At 42.8% G+C, this 19,782-nt stretch overlaps 1 protein-coding gene across 2 annotated transcripts in view; it reads right to left on the reverse strand.

Annotated features, from left to right (window-relative positions):
- Positions 1 to 9,516, reverse strand: part of pcdh19 (protocadherin 19) — a 58,524-nt gene extending 49,008 nt beyond the window's left edge. Inside the window, exons 1-2 of one of the 2 annotated variants that reach the window (XM_085936752.1) lie at positions 6,596 to 9,516; positions 3,968 to 4,295 (exon numbers count right to left, since the gene is read on the reverse strand). In XM_085936752.1, the coding sequence (XP_085792878.1) occupies positions 3,968 to 4,295; positions 6,596 to 8,727 (2,460 nt within the window). In that variant the 5' untranslated portion in view covers positions 8,728 to 9,516. Of the gene's footprint in view, positions 1 to 3,967; positions 4,314 to 6,595 lie in introns of both variants that reach the window. The other variant, XM_085936743.1, reaches the window with a different exon arrangement.
- Between the last annotated feature and the right edge of the window lie 10,266 nt (positions 9,517 to 19,782).

Genomic DNA, 19,782 nt, shown 5'->3' on the forward strand with positions numbered 1-19,782 from the left:
AAATGATGATAAATGGTATCGAAAATGGATGAATGTTGCATTTTCATTCATTAACCGATTAGCCCCCAAAAATGTTCCAAAATGCAAATGCCAAAAATGACTAAAAATTCACTTAAACTTTGTAACTAAAAAATGGTACCAAATGATTTTTACCAAAATTACCAGCGAGTGTGAGCCAACTTTAGCATTATTTAGAGAACGATCGGTAGAAAAAGTGCAGCAAATGTAATTTTTCATAGTTAAATGTTACCAAAGGTTCGTTCACAAAAAGCCAAATCGTTACCATAATTTACAGTATTTTTACCAAATGTTACCTAGGTATGGTCATTTGATTGCTTCTAACATTACCCCAAATGATACCAAAATATAGCTTACATAGTTAACTAAATTGTTACCAAAAGTCAGACATCAAAGGACCACTTTTTTTTTTAACCGATATTGACTTTTCTGTCAAGCAGCTGGGAGAAATCTCATGGTTCAGGTTGTTCTTATGTGAAACTGAAATTAACAAACGCAGTATATTAAGTACTAAAGTGTGTTCTCCATAATAACAGTATAATTCAATGCGATGGGTATCTGGAATTAAATCGCAAGGCTTGCAACTATAAAATGGTGCATAGCGACTGAAACCTGTATTGATTATCAGTCAGCTGAAGAAGTCCTACTTTCTGCTTTATTTGTCACCCTCTCTTATTAATTACCGCTCTAAAATATAGAAGAAAAAAAACACACCTGGCTGAGATGAATCAATAGAATTAGAATAACTTATCTTCCTACTATGAGCTCATTATCTGGTATCACAGGTGTAAGAATCCTTCTAACACATTCAAAAACACATTGTAGCCAAAGGCCAATCTTTTCCTATATAATTTTCTCTCCGAGCAAGTGATAAACTATAATTAAGTCAAAGAAGACATCTCTATGTTGCCGTGAGCATTCAGATCCAACATCGGCAGCTCGTACAAATATCTCACAGATGACATGCTTCGAAACAATGGGTGTTGAGAGATCTGCTTCACGTTCTCACAAGCGGGAATACAATTTACACGACTGCAGGTCTGAGTCCTTCGAGGAGACCTGTCACAGTCACCTTCCACTATCTTGGCCTGGTTTGGTGTTTAATTACAGGATGTATATTTGTGTGATGCAGCAAGCTTTTGTCTGAAGCAGGAAAAGCTTGAGTATAAGTGCATTGATCACAAACATAGATTGCAACGGATGATTGTAGCTGCCTAGCAAAAACAAATTGGACATTGAAGCCACATAGAAATTCATGAAAAGGATGGGATGGGAAAACAAGTGTGCTGATGAGTAAGAATTTAAAAAATGTGCAACTTTCTATCATAAATTAATTATGATGAATTAATAATCTAAAATTAATTAAAATAGGTTTATGGAAATCACTGTTTAATTGCCCATGTGCTGTACAATTTTATATATATATATATATATATATAATTATGACCAAGTACCTATTCAGGTTAATCCACCAAAGGTTTCTTAAATATTATCAAACGTCAGTTCACAAGTTATTAAAATGTAACAAGATTTCATTGAAAAAAAGTTGCCAAAATGATATAAATGTCAGTTACATTAAATGTAAAAAAAAATGCAAATGATGACTAAATGTACTAGTAGTTAGGAAAGTGACAAAAATATTGCTCAAAGTTAACAAAATGTATTATTATGTTATTAGTGAAAGAACAGTTGTCAAAAACAATAAAGCTCCTTTAAAACAAGGTAATTGCATCAACATTACAGAAAGCACCTATTCTCATCATGGTGGAATGTCCAAAGGTAGAGGGCCGACTCGTTTCCAATTTAAGATGTCCCCATTGATACATTTTAATGCCGTTTATTAATGTTACAAATTGCGCTGTAATTATACCTACAACATTTCTTATTTAAACGCGACATTTGTTCGTGCTGCGGGACTTCTGTCGACGGCAGATGTCACGGCGGGAAGCAGCGATAACAACAGCAACTGTGCTGTTGAGGTAAATGCGGTCGGAGGTGAAAGCGCGGTCTCGCTGGCATATCCAGACACGGGGGTCGACTGGCTCAAAGAGATGCTTGTCAACTTCAGGAGAAGTGGCCGGCGATGGAGGCTGCGTGCTAAGCAGGCCGAGGCTCCATCAAGCAAATCAAGTGGCTCCAAGACAACATTGGCCAGGACACCTGGCACTGGCACACATTCACCAGTCTTCACTTCATTCTCTCGTCTCTGTTTGCACTCTCATGCGGGGCTCCATCAAGGCGGCTCAGAGCTTTGCAGTTAAGATTATCGGAATCAATCGAACCTAATTTGTCTAACGCTTTACTTTTTCATTAGCCCAGGCAAATCAAGGCTGGGCTAATCTGGTAGCAAATGTGCTTTTATAGAATAATTAAGAGGAAGGACGCTTTAGGTGCTTGTGTGAATGTCTAACCAGACGTATGATTTTTGGATGAAGATTAGACTTGCTGTCAGATGAAAGCCATAAATAACAGAATTTCCCAACCTTTATTGAGCCAAGGCGCATAGTTTATTTTTGAAAACTCTTATGGCGCAAAATTTCGCCTGTCAATATTAGTCATCGGCATAGACAGAAAATCAAAGTAGATGCATTACTTGTGTTGAATACTTTTTGGGGACAAATTAGGTTAAATTGTGTTCTTTCCTGCAAGACCTCTGGTAATATGCCAGGCTCAGGACAACGTGTATGACCCAACTATGCCTCACCGCTGTGAAAGCACCCTGATCTCGTAGAAATGTGACTATAGATCCGCTAACCATCACGAAGCATCATTTCATATTCGTGCACTGAACCAGAACCAGCTCAGACAGGCCCAGTAAATCTGCTTGCCTGTAAGTAGGTCTCATTGAGCTCTCTGAATCCATCGGTGCCTGAATATCTCTGGATCATCTGCTCAATACATCAATATCTATCCTGTGTTTCTTGCTCTAAGACCCTCAGCACCCTACCTTCCTCTCCATGAATGTCAAAGACAGATTGGAGTCATCAATTACGAGCGTCTGGTAGGGCGTACGGATGCAGAACCTTTCCTGATTCTGCCTGTAGAAGTGAGCGTTTCACAACCTCCTCCGCAGACAAAGTAAAGACATGTATTTGCAATCACTCACAGAAGTGTTGCCTGCTCTCGCAGGATTGACGAGAAGTGGGTCATGACGACTGAGAGGTGTGTTGCACAAGAAATCCAATGAAGCAGTTGATACATTGGAAAATGTATGAAATAAAAATCAGCTGGTCTGCATACAGTGTCAGCTCAAATAGTTTTTCTCGTCAGACTTTCTCTGCTCTGCTGGAGCCGTGCATGGTATGTCAGGATAATTCAATGGCTGGCTGCACAAAGCAACCGTGCACTCACATCACACGCTCGCTCTGCCAAATGGACAGTAGGCAGCCAATTTAGCCAATGATTATTCTTTCCGCCAGCACCTGAAATTACATGTGATAGAGCTGATTAGCCGGATCGATAAATCATCGTTCGAGAGAGATTCTCTTTTTGCGCCAACTAAAGCACAAAAAGTAGAAAATATAAGAAGACGGGCAAAACATTTCTGTCATCCAGCCTCCTGGTTGCGCTGGTAAGATGCTTTCTTCTCAGGTCAACTTCAATATCTCTTGAAATGCCTTGAACATTTCACTCAGATGTACTGACATACGGTCACACATGACATTTCAAATAGCTTAACCTTCCATCAATGACGGGCAGCTATTTCACTGACAGCACCATCTTAGCTGTGATGGAGCGCTAAATATCACCAGAACTTGAGATGTGTTGAAATGTGTCAAACAGCTTCTTGCCGTCCCAGTCAAACTATCCACGGATAGCAGATGGATCGTTCAGACACGTTGAATGACGAAAGCTTTTCTTTTTCCGGTTTGTTCACCCAATATCGATCAGCGATGCTCTCCTACCTCATCGCCCGACATAGTCCAGAGCTCTGTGCACGGTTTCTCACCTCTGGCAGCGGCATGCCGTTGATGATGAGATCTGGCTGCTGGTGGCCTTGCCCGGTGAACGGGTGCTGATAGCCGTGGGTGGGTGCGGCATTGCGCGAGTTCTGGTTCTCCACGTTGAGGAAGGTGCTCTCGGAGCGCCTACAGCCCAGCGGCAGGCTCTGCTGGTGGTAGTCGAAGTAGTTGAGCGAGGAGGTGAGTGACGAGCAACTCACCACGTTCATCTTGTCTGTCTCCTCGACATCGCGTGGGACCAGGCGGATGTCGTTCTTGTTTAGCTTCTTCTTCTTGCTCGACTTCTTCTGATTGCCGTAGGAGTACTCGGCCACCCTGCGCAAGTAAAAGAAACTGAACAGACTCAATAAAGCAGTGCTCTGTCTTGCTTTTCATTTGCACACAGTCAAATACGTGCTCGCACTATCATGCCAGCTAGGATGATGTTGGGGTCAAACAAATGCTAAATGCCTGTGTCCAAGGGTGTCAAGACCCACTGAAGGGACTCCCCAGCCTGACACACAAAAGGAACTGACCTTTTTTCTGTATGTTTGGATTTGCATGCTCAACATTGGACATGTCACAAACAGGCAGACGGTATGCAAACATGCCAAACACCACAGGTACAAACGACACCGGTATACACAATCATATGCAAAGCACAGAAACCACACTTTTTTGACTATCAAGCAAACATACTAGCAATATGGAGTATGGCGCAATGGGGGGTGGGGGCTGCAGGTAAAATTAGTTTTGCCACTCTGTTTTCCACACGCTCTAAGAGGCAATTTTGACTGATATACTGTCAGAGAAAATGAGGAGCACTCTTTCATCAAAGGTTTCACCAGGATTGGGAAATGAAGAATTCTTCACACTGGTTTGTGGATTTCTACAGTAGAACAGATGCTCATTCCACATGTCAATTATTGGAGATAATTTGTGATTTTTTTCTTTCTTTGCGATACGTTTAAGCCATTTATATTATCAGTGTGCGGAGCATATGCTTTATACTGTTCAAGTGCGAGTTAGTCTCCGCCAGTCTGGTGTGGAATATCTGTGTGATTGTCGCCCCCACTGGCCTCCGTTTCTTCACTAAAACGCAGCTCTGATCCTCCCAACACTTCTACAATCACGAAGGCTAAGCAGCAGCATTGTTTTTCCCTCGCTTTCATTTTTCTCTCAGATTGCATCTTGAAAAGAGCTATCGCCCTCATTCTACCCCCCCCCCCCACGTCCCTAGATTTAGAAGAAAGAAAATGGTCAGCCGCAAACAAAAGGCAGAGCGTTTCCCACCTCGTTTTCATTTATCATTTAGCATGCTACCTTCCGCTCTACATTGCTTCCCAATGCAAATCGAGAAAGGGGGGGGGATCTGAGTCAAGCAGGCTGACTGAAAAACAAGCAATCAATTGGAGATAACTGCTCCCCCCTAGTCAAGGGGTACTCAGAAGGGCACACATCCCATCACTGCTGATTATAGCTCCCAGTACGGGTGGGGGTTGCTGTTCATTTTGAACTCTATAGTGGGTAGTACAGTATAATCTATACTTTGAGCAAGACTTTTAAATGAGCAGGAGAACGTTTCAACCTGCAAAACGCTTTCCATTAAGCTTCTGGCAGAGTTGCATCCATCTATAGTAAATCAGGCCTCAATTTAAAACACTTTGTCGAATGTTAACTCTCTCAAAGCTGTTAGGAAGAGGGTGACATTATACGCACTCAGCAGGCATAACATTAGATACTATCTGGTGATCCCCAATAAAACAGCATAGATAATGATGAACATCTATCGGGCAGTGTCAATCAAATTTGAGCATTTTGTAAAGAAACACACTTGTTTAAAAACTCCTAATATAATGTATGAATGAACCTAATGTTGTGTCCGGTATATTAAACCAGACAATGCACAGCAACAAATAAAATGAGTATGTACTATTTTAGAATGATGATGGGCCCACTATCGAAAAACATCCAAACTTGACTTCCAATAATATTTGAAGCAAAATATGATTATGGCTGCAGGTGAAGTCTCAAATCCAATCTATATGTAAATGTATAATGTTAATGTGGCACCGGGGCTGATTGCAGATTGATGAACAAAAAACTGAGCATTTGATGTGCAAAAAATATTGATGTGCCACTTCCCGGGAAATGCATTAATATTGCCTTTTGAGTGCTATATATTTGAGCTCATCCACACCACGTTTGGAATGATTTGTGATTTGTTTAGCCTGTCAAAAACGTAAGCCAAAATTAAAGGTGGCCTAAACCTGACCAACACCATTATCATAGATGATTGAAGTTAATAACCACAAATCAGCCACGGTTAAATAAGAAATGTCTGCGACTGTCACCGAACCAGCAGGACGTTAATTGTCCGGCAACATGCCCACAAATTGAACATGACACTTATACTTAAGAGACAATTGGTCACAAAGAAAATATTAAATCAGTCAATCACAAGCAACAATGATCTTCAGATGGACTAATTCTATTTCAAAAGCAGCCTCAAACGAAAGCAAAGAAATATCTGCAGGCCCCAGAAAGCTGCACAAGGGATCGCAATACATACACAGATACACACACGCGCACACACACACACACTCATACATACACACGCAAAATTGGGTCAGTACCTGCAGTTGTAGGTTCGGATTTCTTTGTTGTCCCTCTTGCACTTGACCGCCACAAAGATCATGGTGACAAAAAGGATAGCAGCGATGGAGCCGAGGGCAATGATGAAGATGAGGGACAGGTTGACGGGTCCGATGGATTCCTGGGCGTTCAAGTCCGGCGATAGGTACACCACGATGTAGGCCGAGGCAGACAGCGAGGGCTTGCCGTGATCCCGGGCCACAACCGTGATCTCGTAGGTGGACTTGGCGTTCTCGCTGAACATGCGGGTGGAGTGCACCTCTCCATTGACTTGGTCGATCTCAAAGAAGGCCCGGTCGCCCTCGGAGATTGTGTAGGTGAGGCGGCCGTTCTCGCCTTCATCGTAGTCGTCCGCCTTGACCTGGGTCACCATATAGCCGGCGCCTGCGTTCCTTGGGATTGACACCTCGGCGGTGCCGTTCACCAGAGGTGGGCTGGTCATGACGGGCGTGTTGTCGTTGACATCCAGCACCACGATTCGGACGGTGGCATTGCTCGACAAAGACGGATTGCCGTTGTCGCGGGCGAGGACTTTAAAGTCAAATGTCCTCGTGTACTCGTGGTCAAAAGACCTCATGGAGTAAATACGGCCAGCCGGATTTATACTCACATATGTGTTAACGTCCATGTGCTTAATCTCACCGGGGACTATGGAATACGACACCGTTCCGTTCATGCCTAGGTCAGGGTCTTCTGCCGAAACAGCCAGCAGACATGAGCCTGGCAGGTTGTTCTCCATCACCATCTCCTGGTAGTGCGGCTTGAGAAAGTGTGGTGGATTGTCATTCTCGTCCGCCACTTTGACCACCAGGGACTTGGTGGCACGCAGAGGAGGGACGCCGCTGTCCTCGGCCTGGATGGTCAGGTTGTACGTGTCCTTCTGCTCGCGGTCCAGCCGACCGTCCACCAGGATGGTGGAGAAGCTCTCGTACTCCTGCAGCCGAAAGGGGACGTTGCCCTGGAGCCGGCACTGCACCTTGCCGTTGGCCCCTGCATCCTTGTCGGAGACACGCACCAGGGCGATGACGTACCCGCGCTGAGCGTTCTCGCTCACCTCCACCATTTCTGTGTTGAGCGAGAGCAAGTTAATGACCGGCGGGTTGTCGTTGGTGTCCATCACATTCACGGTGACTTTACAGTGTGCCGGGATAGAGTTGGGACCCAAATCTTTGGCCTGCACGTCGATCTCGTATATCTGGGCGGTCTCATAATCCAGAACGCCATTGACGGTGATGATCCCGGTCTGGGGATCAATTCTGAAGGCATTCCTTGTTTTCTCTGTGACATAACTGTTGAAGGAGTACACTACCTCTCCGTTGGTGCCCTCATCGGGATCTGTTGCATTCAAATCTATGACGAGAGTGTTGATTGGGGAGTTCTCCATGACATTAACGGTGTACACAGGCTCGTCAAAAACAGGGTTGTTGTCATTTGAATCAATGACTTTGATGTTTAACTGAACCGCGCCTATTTTTGGCGGTTCCCCTCCGTCCTCCGCGCTGATCTCATAAGTATAGTGGGACTGGGTCTCTCTGTCTAATGATTTTTGTACAACAAGCTCTGCAATTTTGGAGCCGTCGCCTCGGGTTTTAATCTCCAGTCCAAAAAGCTCGTTGGGGGTTATGGAGTAGGACTGCACTCCGAAGACGCCCGAGTCTGGATCGCTTGCCCCCTCCAGGGGAAACCTGGTCCCGGGGGACGCGTTTTCTGAGATCTCGATGTCAATGTGGCTCGTGGGGAACCTGGGCGCGTTGTCATTCAAATCCTCAATTTCAACTTTGATGACGCAAATCTCCATAGAGTTGGACATCACTTCCAGAGAAATAATGCACTTGGGGTTCTGACGGCACACTACATCACGGTCGATCTTCATTTGCGTGGTAAGAATCCCGGCCGGGCTGAGTTCCACCCAGCGCGGCTCCGAATTGGAGATGACCCGCAAGTAGGGCGGCTGCGGTGCAATTTGGAATCCTTGTTTGAGCGCGTCCTTTGTCACGTTGCCAATCACGGAGCCGGGCTTCATCTCCTCGTTTATTCCATATTTGAGGTTAATGACAGCTTCGGCGCCGACCCAAAACAAGAGCAGCAGCACAATTACATGTATAAATTCCATTTCCTCCCCCCGAACTTGTTGAGTTCACCTTTATAAAAGATCTCGATTAGGCACCCACCTCCAAAATCATGTCACGTGTTATAAAAAGTGTCGAGACAAATGTTTTGTGTGCATACACATTTGACATCTATCGGAGTCGTCCTTCCTGCGGTGTTGAGCTGCGAAGGGTGACGGCCGGGCTGTGCACAGCGCACGGTGTCCGGGAGGGCTGCAGTGATTTGACCGTGCACGTCTTCATCCAAGTGCTGCTGTGCATGTCCTTTCCGAGCAATTGTCTCACAGGAGCAAAGTGCAACCGATCCAAAATAAAGGGGGAGGAATCCAGTGAGAGGCAAGTCCCATAAAATGAAAATGTATATATGTTAAAAATCCCCCAAGAGATGATGCTCAAAAGTCCTTCTTGATTCCTGTATATATTTGACTTCAATTCGAAATCCTTGCTCAAATATAAGAAAAGAAATCAACAGTTCAAGTCCGATTTTGTTCGCCCGCTCCAGGAATGTCTCATCATCAGCAAAGTCCAAGTCCTTTTTTAATTCCAGCACATCTTACATCCCCTCCTCAAGTCTTGCGGTTGCCACTTTCCCCCGCAGAGCACTTGGAGGGGTGAAAGCACCAAATATCCACGTCATTAAAGAAATCCGTTATAGATTAAAAAGGGAAAAAACGCACACAAACGTAGCGCCTATGATGTGAAGCGAGTGCACACTGGAGGACCCAGCAGCTTCTACCATCCAAAATAAAGGAACTCGGACTCAAACATGCGCTCCTCTCGCTCCACTGACGCACACTGGCAGACGCGCGGTAGCACTCGAGCCGATCGAGCGCTCAGTGCATGCGGACCTGCAGTACCCCCCCCCCCCCCCCTCACACACAAGCACACACACCGTTCTTTCGTCCCCTCCTCAGCCAATCAGGGGTTACACAGACGGGGCCGGAGTCGCTTGTGGGTGGGGCAAAAAAAATAAAAATAAAAAAGATACACAATGGCCAGCAGATATACCTGCTCTTCTCTCCTCTTTGCAATCACAAAATGTATGCTCCAGCACTGCTTTAGCTAACACAATTCATCTCAAGACTTGTTTGTCAAGTAAACACTCACTGGACACTTATGACAATATCTGCACAGTCCCTTGACAGCCATAGTTCCTTGACAGCCATAAATTGCAAAGGCCTTGTCGAAAAAAAACAGAAACTGCCATTAAAATGATAATAGTGCTCCGTTTTCGACAGGGAGTCGTTAATTTATAACAATTAATAATGAAGTACTTGTGATACATCACTATACGCTGCAACCAATGGCGTGAATTATTTTTTAACGGGTTATGTGAACATATATTGCCAATATATTGCATCCACTCCACATCTAAAAAAATACCTACAAAATCTTCCCAAGTTTCTGTATTCCATTGTGTGGCTTTATTTGTTGCATGAGAGAAACTGCATTTGAATTCTTGAATTTCTGCATGTTAGCAGTTAAAAGAAGTCCTCGAATCATTCACTTTCTCATTACGTACTTTCTATATCTGCACATCAACTAAACTAAGTGCCCCCCCCCCCCCCCCCTCCAAAAAAAGAATCAAACATTCGGGTTCTATTCATTAGGCTGGCGTACCAACCACTACAAACCAATGCTATAAATTATCTGTTCATGTGATTGATTATAGCACTAGGTGTGTAAATTGTAAAAAACAAAAACAAAAAAAGACAAATCCACATTAAGCGCAAGAATCACATGCATTAAAAACGAACGCTGTCTCGTTTTCAGTCTGACTTTGAGGAGGTTAATGTCGAGTTCCACTTCAGGCCACGCACGCACGCACGCACGCACGCACGTACGCACGCACGCACGCACGCACGCACGCTATACAGAGGCAGACCGTCTTCAAAGTCACAAGGGTGACACCTAGTGTCCGCAGCTGCATGCATTGCAATTTCACCCTCTGCAGAGGAAAGGGAGAGAAAAAGACAGCTTTGGAAGCCAGGAAAATAACAATGGAACAATCAATTTGCTCTTTATATTGAAATGGCTTTGGACAGTTGGCGCACAATTAATGTGCTGTCCAAGAGGTGATCGAGGACTAAGCCACAGCCAATCATTGTTCATCAATGGTGATGACAGAAATAGAAAATGGCTTTGAAATCTTGCATTGTAAAAAAATAATAATAAAATAACAAACAGATGCACCATCATTAACTTCAGCCTCAGTGTGGTGGATTTACAACCATATGAAAAGCCATATTATTCGACAACTCTGCATTCTCAATTTGAAATGATTTCATTTTTGTGGATAAAGAGAGATAGAAATTAAAACATGTTTCTTATCATATTCATTGATCAATTGGCAAAATGACAATAAAAAATAATTAGTTGCAGCCCTTTTCACAATATCATATATCACGGAGATATATATATATATAATATATAATATATATATATATAATATAACATTTGTCTCATTTCTTGCGCCACCTCAACAAACAAGCAGGTATCAAAAGCAATTTGTTTGCTTCTCTGTAACACTTTTCGAGATGTCGCCTTCACACAGGAGGTGAGGGAGCACGCCGCGGGAATCTTGAAGCTCATAAATTCTTAACGTCAGCAAGTTAAACTACCGTAGGCGGCGGCTGGGGACGTTCATTTTTCTTAAGGAGGGCGGCACAGTGACATGGTTAAGATGGCCGTCTATGGCTCTGACCCAGTGGCTTTTTGCTCTAAATATTGTCTTTGTCTGTGACTCTTGAGGCTGACTGATGGCAATCATTTTCAGGAAGGCTTAGATTATGACAGAGTTATGTTTCTATGAGGACATTAATTTACGTAAAGTCATCCATGCATTCATCCATTTTACATAATCCTTCCCATCATTAGTGTCAAGGGTGAGCTGGAGCTATCACAGCTGGCTTTTGGTAAGAGGCATAGTACACCTTGGACTGGACTCCAGCTAATTACAGCTCGCATAACCATTCACACTCACATTCACATGTACATGTGGACCATTTACAGCCTTGTTGCATGTTTTTAGAACGTGAGAGGAAGGCAGAGTAAACCCATGCAAGAATGGGGAGAACATGCAAACGCCACAGTGGAGGTTCTGAGCCAAGTATGGAATTCCATACCTCAAGTCAAGTCAAATTTATTATTTTAGCCCTTTATCACAGAATCATCTCAAAGGGCTCCACATGCCTATAACTGGCAGATATAATGTTGCCAGAAAATATTACAACCTTCCACATGCACAACCAATTGACCCAAATGTTGACATGAATGTTCATTATGACATTTCCTGTCTCAAGAGGTTCATCCAGTTGATAAAACATACAGAGTTTACACATTATCCTTCTTCTTATGGGCAAATAATTGAATCTCTTCCATATCCAGACAGGTTATGATACACAGATGGATGATGTTAGACTGTCAGGATATGTTTTGATTGCACGTGGAGGCTGTGACGTGGTGGCCAAGATTTTGGCTTTGCCCTGTAGTTATTTCAGACGATCACATCTCATCGCTGGTGGCAAAGTGATTTACTCGCCCGAATTGTATGCATCATGGATTCAGTTCCCACATTGATGGTGTGAATGTGAATTGATACAGTGTAGTAAGATTCTAAGACTGAATGCAGTAGTTGCAATGGTTTTGAGGTGTATAATTCAGCCTACCTAACTAAAAATAAACACATTTTCATTGATTGTCAATCATCTCTTTCCTTTGAATGATTGACAATAACGTTACCGCACTTCGGCATCAACACTCATTTCTGTCAAATATGGAAATAAAGGTTAGAACAGAAATCGGATTTCTTGTACTGCATTGCATTTACTCATGGATAAGTCTTTTTTATTCTTCGGTGTTTTGGCCAAACCTTATTCCTGGCAAAGGCTGGGTGAAAGGCTGAGTGCCCCCTAACCAATGTATCAGAGAGTTAATTGTCCACAGGGCCAAGCTGTGGTCTGTAGGTTTCTACCCAATTTGAGCTGCTTCGATGCATGAGGTGGATCAAAATGTTGCAGATATATTTACCCCCGCAGTGGAGTGCAGTCTGGAAAGAAAAAAAAAAAAAGAAGAAAAAAGGCAGCAGTCTTGCCCGGAGCGGCAGACTCAAACATAAACTAGCGCAATAATTTAGCCACAATGCGTTTCTCCTCTCGCAGAGAGAGCGGTGGCATATTTCATTTATGAGCTACAATCTAGCTCGGTATATACTTCCTTCTGTTGACGTGCCTTTTGTGGACATTATTGATTGGAGCACAGTCGAGGTTCTGAAATGGTATGCAGGGAGGGAGTAGTGTCACACTGACTCCAGCGCCACCATTTGATTTCCAGTCATCGTTGTTGAAAGCATTTGCTCATCTTTTAATTCGTTTCCATACTGTATTATTGATATTGATCATTTCGATTCCAAGCACACTGGTCGAGTACTTTGTAGTTAGCACGTCTGCTTTACAGTTCCGAGTTGTGTTCAATTGGCATGTAGTTGTGCTCGCGCTGATTTTCTCCTGGCACTCAGGTTTCCTCTGATATCCCGAAAATTGTATTATGTTACCACACCACAAGAGGGTGCCAGTGAAGGTGAGAATGAAAAATGTGTAAACGACCATAGAAGGAGTACTACGATGCCTTTCCTGGCGGCTCGGTGCAATATGGCCATGCCATGTAAACAATACATGTATGTACATCAGAAAGTAAGAGGAGGTTGATGGGTGGTATACAAGCTGAGGAAAAAGCAGGTAGCTGCATTTCGTCACTCAGTGAAGAAACTCATCTCCCAAGCACACACCATATCATCAAGGTTGCTGTTATACTGGATTTTGTTTTGCAGTTAGCTATTTATTATTTGGACAGTTAATACGTTCTTACGGTGGCCAAAGTTCAATGTTCATTATTTACTTTTTTAATGTTTTCTGACTTTGGGCGACAAAAATTAACTCAAAACGAAAGATGGAATCATGTCAAATGTCATTGTATTGCATTGATTTGTCAGTGATAACGAGACCATGTACAGCAACTAGTGAAAAATCCAAATCCACATTATTGTCCGACAGTAGACTGGGGAAAAGTAAAACACAGGCTGACATAACCGGAAGTGAATAAAATAATTGCATTTCTTGACACACATATTCCGCATGGTGCTGTGTGCACTTCAAGGTTTGTTCTTTAACTTGAAGGCAACAGGCAGCGTGAGGCTATTGAAGTCCATGGGAATTTCACAAGTTTGCATGGTGTTTGAAGCTATTTGAAGCACTTGTGGCAGAAAGCTTGAACTGTTGCAGCTGAAAGTACACACAGAATTTTATCTCATATCGCATATTTCTTTCTGCTCTCCTGCCGAGGAATGGCACACGTGGCTGCTGACTTGTCCCTGAAGCTTTCTCGGGATGGAATAGCTGAGCCTGTGTGACAGATGCTGGCGTTATCACCCCCGTGGCCCGTCTGGCAATGGAACTCGGCACCGGGGCAAGGGGCATCGGACACGCACAAGCATATCCTCCTCTCACACAAAGTCAGTTGTGATAAGTTTCAGCTCATCTGCCACCTTGAAGGGGAAGTCGAATCAAAAATGTTAATCACCATAAGATGTTACAGCAAAATTCAACCATTTTTATCTATCTGATGGAGTGGCTATTATGCCACTTGCTGTTGACAAAAAATGACATCACAGTGCCAAAGAGCTCAGGTAACGACCAGTCATGGCTCACCTGTTTTCAGAGTTTGGTCTTGTGATGCTCGCAAGGGACTGTGTTGACGTTTTCAGTCGACAGCATGTGGCAGTACAAGGCAAAATGGCTGCCACCCGAGATGGATAAAAATTATGCATTATGCTGCTTAATTTATATATCACACACACAATATTAAACAAAATACAGTGTTTGATGGGGCGTCAAACTCTTTTTTTTTTTTTACGGGCCGCATTGTAGTCATAGCTTCTTTTGGAGGGCCATTATGACTGTCAACCCAAATAAATGTATGAGCACCTCATATTATATACAGTAAAAGCTACTAAACAAACTGACAAACAACTCGTTTCCAAATCAGATTAGTAAAAACTGATCAAATATTTAAAAAAAGATACTATTAAAAGTGAACACAATTTGCAGTTCTAGTAATGACACGAATTTGATGCAGAATTTGTCTTCACGGGCCACATAAAATGATGTGGTGGGCCATATCCGGCCCCCGGGCCTTGTGTTTGACACCTGTGCACGAGTGGCATTAGAATATAATATTGTAAGGAAAATGTTTGACTTGGCTACCCCTTCCATGAGGAAATGTTAAAATTGAAAAGAGATCAGTCTGATATACAAATGACCCCTGGATGCTTCAAGTTATAGTCACATTCACCACGTTTTATTTAGTTTTTGTTTTTTTTAAACAGAAGATCTTTGCTCTGCATGATTGTCGCTTATCAGCATGTCAGATTCCAAATGATGTACATATTTATTCATGGCTTTTGCCGTTACCACAAAAGGAATGTTTTGAGATGGAATAGCCCAAACTAGCCCAAACTAGCCCAAACTCTCACTCAGTAATGTAGTTGCATTTCTAATGTACATTATCGCCTTGTACGAGACAGCTGTGGGACCATATTGACCAGCTCAATATTTAATTTGCTCAAGCAAGTTAGAGGAACAATTTTGGGAGATGCCGTGTCGGCTGAGGTCTTCGCTTCACCGAAGGCCAGTCTTGGTTGCGATGGAATATCTGAGCCTGTGTGACAGATGCCAGCCTTATCACCTCTGTGGCCCTCCTGAAAATGGAACTTGGCACCGATGCAAGAGGCGTCAGACACACCTCGTCTCGCCTAAACCCGAGATGACATTGGTGTTATTATAATCCTCATCAATACGACTTAGAAATTTAGATTTCCCATGCATCTTTTGCCAGAGGCGTATGGAAAAAAAAAAGTGGAACCAACCATCTTAATTGTAAATGACGATCTTGCCATTCACTCTATTCCACCTCCTTCCAGAATGCATCAATTAGTATCCACCTGGAATTTCTACTGTCAACCACGTCAGGGTTTAGTAACAAAATGGGCCTTTGCTTCTGCCTTTTTGTAGATTTTCTTTCTTTTTTATTATTATTTTTGGTCTGGTGGCTGTTGACGTGGCACTTTTAATCTGGATCTGTTTTTAATCCAAATTTCCCCAAAGCACAAGCCTGATGGGGTTGACTGCATTGGAAAGGAAATTGGGTACATTGGGTTCATCAGCTTTGTGTTGTTCACTCGATATCCTGAAAACTCACCACAACTTTGTGATAGTTTTGCTGCGCTTGGGTGGATACAAAAAGGATGTTTGTGTTTTTGGTGGATGCCATTGTGTGTGCTCTTCCAAGGCTGTTAGCCTAATTTCTCTCATAGTTTTTTTCCCTTTATACTGCAGTGCGGGATCCTGGTTAAAGTAAGCATTTTTAAACTTGAAACCTTTTGATGTTTTCAAGGTTGCAAATGAAAATAAGTAAATGTGAGCCTTTGTAAAACTCTGGCAGCCATCACATGGTGAAGATACTCATATATCCATCCATCCATTTTCTGTACCGCTTTGTCCCCACGGGGGTCGCAGGCGTGCTGAAGCCTATCCTAGCGATCATCGGGCAGTAGGCGGGGGACACCCCGAACCGGTTGCCAGCCAATCACAGGGTACACAGAGACAAACATCCATCCAAACTCACACCTTGGGGCAATTTGGAGTGCTCAATCGGCCTACCAAGCATGTTTTTGGGATGTTGGAGGAAACCTGAGTGCCTGGAGAAAACCGACGCGGTCACGGGGAGAACATGCAAACTCCATACAGGGAGGGTTGGAGGTGGAATCGAACATGCACCCTCCTAACTGTGAGGCGGGCGTGTAAACCAGTGCTCTACTGAGCTGCCCACTCTGATATATGTACATTTTAAATCAAATTGTTTTTCTCATTGTTGGATGATGCTGGACGGGAATCCAGGGACAATTATGTTATTAATAATGACAGAGGGACAAGGAAGGAAGGGTGCCCGGGTCGCAGACGAAGGACGGCCCGGCAAACTAAGGTTAAGCACCCATCTCTGGCAACACCATTGTTTATGGTATAACTCGCCTTTTGCCCAATGTCAGCTGAGGTAGACTCCAGCTTAGCTTCATAAGCACAAGCGCTATAAATGGTTGGATGGCAGCTACTGATAGCTTACCCTTTTGCTGCTCTCTTGAAGATAAAAACGTACACTCCATATTCGCCACTTTGATGCAGCAGTGTGGTTTCTCTTCACCATCAGTCCCTTCTCGAATGAAAGAGACACATGCTTTGAAACAAATACAGCAGAACTCCACCACACTTGTTGATTGTTTGAGTGCCTTAAATGACACATTAAACGGGTTTTATTTTTCACAGATTTAAACTGTGCTATTTTGAAGTGGGAAATGCTCCCTTCTGAAACTGATGCAAGTCGCATGTGAAGTTGAAAAGCAACATTTGTATTCATATGAATGATCATCATCTACTGGACTGGAGTGTAGCAAGAACGTCAGTTCGTGAGTTTGAACAAAAGTAGTTGGGTGGACATTTTTAGAGCTTTTCTGCCTTGGCGGTTCATTTCCCCATGAGTGAAATTCTAGTTGGATGCATTTTCATGAGAGGTCAAGGCTTTTACACAATAGCAACATTGCAGCAGTTTGCCTCTTTCTGCAACAATTTGATGCAGATGTCCTTGCATTGATTGTCTGTTCCATACAAATGTTAATAGAGCGACTGAAATGTCTGAATCGGTCGTTTGAAGTTGCATGGTTGGTGGAGCCCCTGAACATCAAAAAGCCACATCTCATTTAATATGCAGTTTGTTGACATTTAACCGATTAATAATTAGTAACCCAATGACCCATTTGCCTCTCCAATAAAAACATGTTCAGGAGCAGCATATTCCATTTGTGATGGTTGGCGCTTTTGATGCTTTTAAATGGCAATCAAAAGACACCGTGTGCTGTTGACGCATCTACCACTGTTGCTCTCTTTAAATGATATCATTTTCCACTTGAACTTAGTTCATTAGTACTTTATACTGCTTGTATAATTTCCTCATGAATGTGTGATTTGTTGCACAGGTGAAAAGAAAATGTAACATCTCAGAACATTTCTTGCCCTTGCATGTTGTCATTTTAAATATTCAAGCCAATGGACAGAGGGTTTTTGCTGGGTCAGCCTTGTTTTCACTAGTCGACCCTAAACCTTTCTTTAAAAAATACTACTACTAAAGAATATTTTTATTATACTATAACATATCTGCCATATTAGTACTTTAGTACTGCATATTTTTACTACCAAATGCACAGTATCTTGGCCAAATCTTGCACAATTGTGAGCATAATCAGCGCACATCAAATAGGGCTACCTATAAATCTGCAGCTGTGATCTGTGAGTGTTCATGCGGTTTCATTCAATATTATAAAATGCTTGTTTGGGAGAACACATCTTGAAAAATGTATATGCCTCATTTTCTGATCTGTATGTATCATGAATGTATTGTATCACTGGCAGAGTATTGCATATTACTTGTCCTTATTAGTGTCATGGCTGATCTGGAGCCTATCCCCAAAGGCAGTGTAGAAGTTACAATACTCACTGACGAATCGCACTGTACATATAGACAAACAACAATTCACACCTACAGTATATTACATTGTACGATTTTATCTCTTCAATTAATCTATCATGTATAGTCCATTGGAATAGTTTGATAATACCATCGGGTCGCTAAATTGGCCTTGACTGACTCAAGACAAAACTATGTCTCATTAATTTTCTCTCTCTTTATGAGAGTGCATTTCTCAAATTTTACATCTCTTGCAAAATCTATGCAACGCTTCCTTTGTCTTTTCCTTCTCTTCCTGAGAAAAACTGACCTTGTGACGGTGTTCTATCAAACATTCTCGAATTGTGGAAATGGAATATTTTACCAAGGCAATGATCGCTTAAGGCAAGCCAGTGAAAACTTGTGTATTTTTTTCTCTGTACAAAGTGAACATCATCCAAGCTGCATGTTTTCTCTGCAGCTTGATATACAGTCTGTTGAACTCCACCCCACCCCTCAACAGGTGGTCTGAAGCACAATAGGCCAAATCAAAGCTTTAAGGTCATGCCGGAGTTTTAACATCAAGCTGATTATCTTTTGGCCCCAATCAAATGTCTTTGTTATCAGGACAGACAGTCAATCAGATGACATACAAAAATATAACAGACAACCAATTGACAAACTGTTACTTTGTATGAATTCAAATACCGTGATGATAAAACAAGCCCAGTGCATGTGTGTGCCCTTCATTTTACTTGAGATGAAGTAAGATATTTGCACTTTTAAAATCTGCGAGAATGTGCCCCACAGAATGCCTGCAAATGAAGTGTGTGATCCCATTGTGGGACTTTGTTGCCATCTGATAGCATCCCAGCCACTCGGTACTTATCTCAACCCTTTTGGGAGGCCTTTTACAACCGTTGGCTAGTCAAGACAAATGAGTGCAAATGTGTAACTGTTTTACTTCATCAGAGTGGAGTGACCGAATAGAGACGTGAAATCTGTCCTGTCTGTCTATCTGTCTGAGTGGGCACAACCACCGCTGCAGGCACACATATGCTGTCTGTGTGATAAATGGAGTGACCTAGGAACGGGGTCATATGTACTGCCTTTCATAAGCGCTTTTTTGTACATGACAATGTCATGTAAAATGTTGAACTTCATCAGCTTATTAATTTCAGCAACATCTCTTTCTCCTACATCGGGCGTCAACACGTAATCTTCATTTTCACCGTCCCGCCTACAGCTAATAAACGCCGATTGCTTTGGCATATTGTGTCTCAGGGAAGCTAAGAGGTGACAGGTTTCTGGTGCGTATTTGTGTCTACAATACAGTGCCGTGTGAGTGTGCGTGCATGTCAGCAGCATGTGTCAAAATAGCCATTCTCCACATCGAGAAGAGTGAATCCAAAACACGAGCGGAAATACAGAAAGCGAGAGAATGAGAGTGAAAAAAAATAATCTCATGCTATGTTATCCCTGCAAAAACCTGACAAACCACCCGCGAGACT

The sequence above is a fragment of the Syngnathus leptorhynchus genome, chromosome 2 (assembly GCF_054491065.1).
Source record: "Syngnathus leptorhynchus isolate UIUO chromosome 2, UIUO_Slep, whole genome shotgun sequence".
In the NCBI taxonomy this organism is placed as follows: Eukaryota; Metazoa; Chordata; class Actinopteri; order Syngnathiformes; family Syngnathidae; genus Syngnathus; species Syngnathus leptorhynchus.